General features: G+C 40.6%; 1 protein-coding gene across 1 annotated transcript; it reads right to left on the minus strand.

Annotated features, from left to right (window-relative positions):
- Positions 1-2,090: 2,090 nt before the first annotated feature.
- LOC125851492 (uncharacterized) lies at positions 2,091-3,428 on the minus strand (the record flags this gene model as incomplete). The annotated part of the gene is made up of 2 exons (XM_049531280.1): positions 2,966-3,428; positions 2,091-2,233 (listed from the first exon to the last, which is right to left on the minus strand). Coding segments are annotated over exons 1-2 (606 nt in total), but the record flags the coding sequence as incomplete, so codon positions are not given.
- Positions 3,429-3,451: the final 23 nt, after the last annotated feature.

Below are 3,451 nucleotides of genomic sequence, written 5' to 3' on the forward strand. Positions count from 1 at the left end.
TGCATGACTTTTCCGCGATGTATGAATCATTTTCTCTTGCAATGCATGATCTTTTCCCGCGATGCATGACTTCTTTCTCTTGCTATGCATGATCTTTTCCGCGATGCCTGAATTATTTCTCTTGCTATGCATGATCTTTTCCCGCGATGCATGATNTCTTGCAATGCATGACTTTTCCGCGATGTATGAATCCTTTTCTCTTGCAATGCATGACTATTCCGCGATGTATGAATCCTTTTCTCTTGCAATGCATGACTTTTTCGCGATGCATGACTTTTTTCGCGATGCATGACTTCTTTTTCTGATGCCTCCCTGATACTAAATGAAGATAATGCTTCACCGAGCAACATATGTGATCTTCTGGGTACCTTTTGGGATGGCGGTATCGTCTGAATCGACAATATAATAAACATGACCCTCGGAGTAGTGGTATCATCTCATTTGACAATACAATATAAATGACTCTCCGGGTTGTGGTATTTTTTCATTCGACAATACGAATAAAAACGACCCTCGGAGTAGTGGTATCATCTCATTTGACAATACGATATAAATGACTCGCCGGGTAGAAATATTATCATATCTGAGAATATAATGCAGATAAATATCTTTCCGGTATCTTTAGTTGCTGGAAAATAATAATATTTCTCTCTTCAAGGTTTTCATTTGTCCCATCTCCGAACGTAATTGCATGTTCGTTATGAACCTTGCCTTGCTGAGAATTTGAATAAAGTAATGCTACTCGTATTCCCAATTGTTCGTATAAGAAGCATAAGATATTTCTTGTATCCGCAGAAAAGTTGTCAATTTGGAGTGCTCTTCGCCCTTTTGACTTCTCTGTATTCATTGGATGAAGGAATATGCCGATCTTGAGGCAAACCTATAGACCTGCATCTACAGAAAAATTGTTAGTTTTTTACACAATGAACTGATCTGTGTCGATCTCTTTAGTTGTCTGCTCCTTGTCTTGCCATCTCCGGTTGATTTCTCCGATCTCCCGCTTCTCGATAGGTAAGACAAAATATTTTTATGCAAAAATGATCAAAACATGAAGAAAAAGTTTTTAAGAAAAATAGATTTTCAAAAGTAATGTTTGGAAAAAGTCACTGTCAAGTGTCATGTCACGTCAAGTTTAATGGACGTCATTCGGAGTTGGTATTTCGAGATCTGTCTGATCACTCGTTAGGATGTATTCAAAGTTGCTTTAAGCTCTCGCTGAACCTTGTTGAAATTTTGAGGTCATCTCAAAATTTCTGTCCCAGTTAACTGTCTTGGCTTATCTTTAACCGTTGGTGAACAATCACGAAATTTTTGAGATCTTCTCAAAAATTCTGTCCCAGTTGTAAATCTCAAAGTAACTTCACTCTTGACTTTGTAGGAAAAGATCTTCTTCTCGAGAATTTTTTAGTCCTTCTCAAAAATTCTGTCCCAGTTTCTATTGTAATCAGAAATAGAAATCTGACAGGGAATATGACCGAGCCTTTGTGGCGCCTACGTATCCCGTTGAGGCAGGAATCAGGTCAAACGTAGTTCCCCCTCGAGGACTAACAAAAAATAGAAAATTTACAAAGAAACCGACCGAAGCCGACATAGGCCGCCTACGTATCTCATTCTTGAGAATTTAGGTCGAACGTAGTTCAGATACAAAGAAATATTTAAGGGGGATAAAAAGGGTGACCGAGGCCGACATAGGCCGCCTACGTATCTCATTCTTGAGAATTCAGGTCAGACGTAGTTCATTACATAGGGATAAATTCTAAACAAAGCAATTACAAGCAAATAGAACGATTACAAGGAAATGACAGAAAATACAAACATAAACTTCACACATAATATCTTTTAACTGCATCTGAGTTGATCGGTTTCGGCCATTCGGTGCCATCCATCTCCGACAGGACTAGGGCACCTCCGGATAACACTTTGCGAACCATGTAGGGTCCTTGCCAATTTGGTGCAAATTTCCCTTTATATTCATCTTGATGAGGGAAAATGCGCTTAAGAACTAACTGACCAACTTCAAATGTCCTGGATCTTACTTTCTTGTGAAAAGCACGAGTCATTCTCTGTCGATATAGTTGACCATGACAAACGGCAACCATTCTCTTCTCATCGATCAAGGTTAACTGGTCAATCCGCTTGCGAACCCATTCAGAATCATTCAATTCAGCTTCTTGGATGATTCTCAATGAAGGTATTTCAATTTCTGCTGGTATAACTGCCTCTGTTCCATATACTAGCAAATATGGAGTAGCTCCAACTGATGTTCTGACAGTTGTTCGGTAACCCAACAAAGCATATGGCAACATCTCGTGCCAACCTCTGCGATTTTCAATCATCTTCCTCAAAATCTTCTTTATATTCTTGTTGGCGGCTTCTACAGCTCCGTTCATTTGGGGACGATAGGCGGTGGAATTCCGGTGAGTAATCTTGAATTGTTCACATATCTCTCTCATCAAGTGACTGTTAAGATTCGCTCCGTTATCAGTAATGATGGATTCTGGTACTCCAAACCTACATATCAGGTTATTGCGAACAAAATCAGCTACAACTTTTTTGGTTACTGACTTGTACGAAGCTGCTTCCACCCATTTGGCGAAGTAGTCAATGGCAACCAAAATGAATCTGTGTCCGTTAGAGGCAGCTGGCTCTATTGGACCAATAACATCCATGCCCCAAGCTACGAATGGCCAGGGTGAACTCATAGCATTAAGTTCGTGAGGCGGAACTCGAATCAAATCACCATGCACTTGACATTTATGACACTTTTGCACAAACTTGCAACAGTCATGTTCCATAGTCATCCAAAAGTAGCCGGCTCGAAGGATCTTCCTGGCCAAAGTGAGCCCATTCATGTGAGTACCACAAACTCCGGCATGTATCTGTTCCAGAAGCTTTGCAGCTTCATTAGCATCAACGCATCTGAGAAGACCTAAATCTGGAGTCCTCCTGTAAAGGATTTCCCCACTTGCAAAGAAATTGAGGGTCATACGGCGTATCGACTTCTTCTGGTTAAACGTTGCATTATCAGGATAAGTCCCGGTCTCTAAATACTTCTTGATTTCAGAATACCAAGGCAAGCCATCTGGTTCTGCTTCGACATGTGAACAATAAACGGGATGCTCTTTTACCTCTATATCCAAGGGATCGATAAAACTTGTATCTGGATGTTTAATCATTGAGGCGATGGTGGCAAGAGCATCGGCTAACTCATTTTGTGTCCTGGGAGTGTGCTTGAATTCAATCTTGCGAAATCTTTTGCACAATTTCTGTATATATTGCACGTACGGTGTGATCTTTGGGTTCTTCACGGCCCATTCTCCTTGAACTTGGTGAATCAGCAGATCTGAATCTCCAATGACCAACAGCTCATGAACATTCATATCGATGGCCATTTTCAAACCGAGGATGCAAGCTTCATACTCGGCCATGTTATTTGTGCAATTAAATCGGA

This window comes from Solanum stenotomum, unplaced genomic scaffold (assembly GCF_019186545.1).
Source record: "Solanum stenotomum isolate F172 unplaced genomic scaffold, ASM1918654v1 scaffold26496, whole genome shotgun sequence".
NCBI lineage: Eukaryota > Viridiplantae > Streptophyta > Magnoliopsida > Solanales > Solanaceae > Solanum > Solanum stenotomum.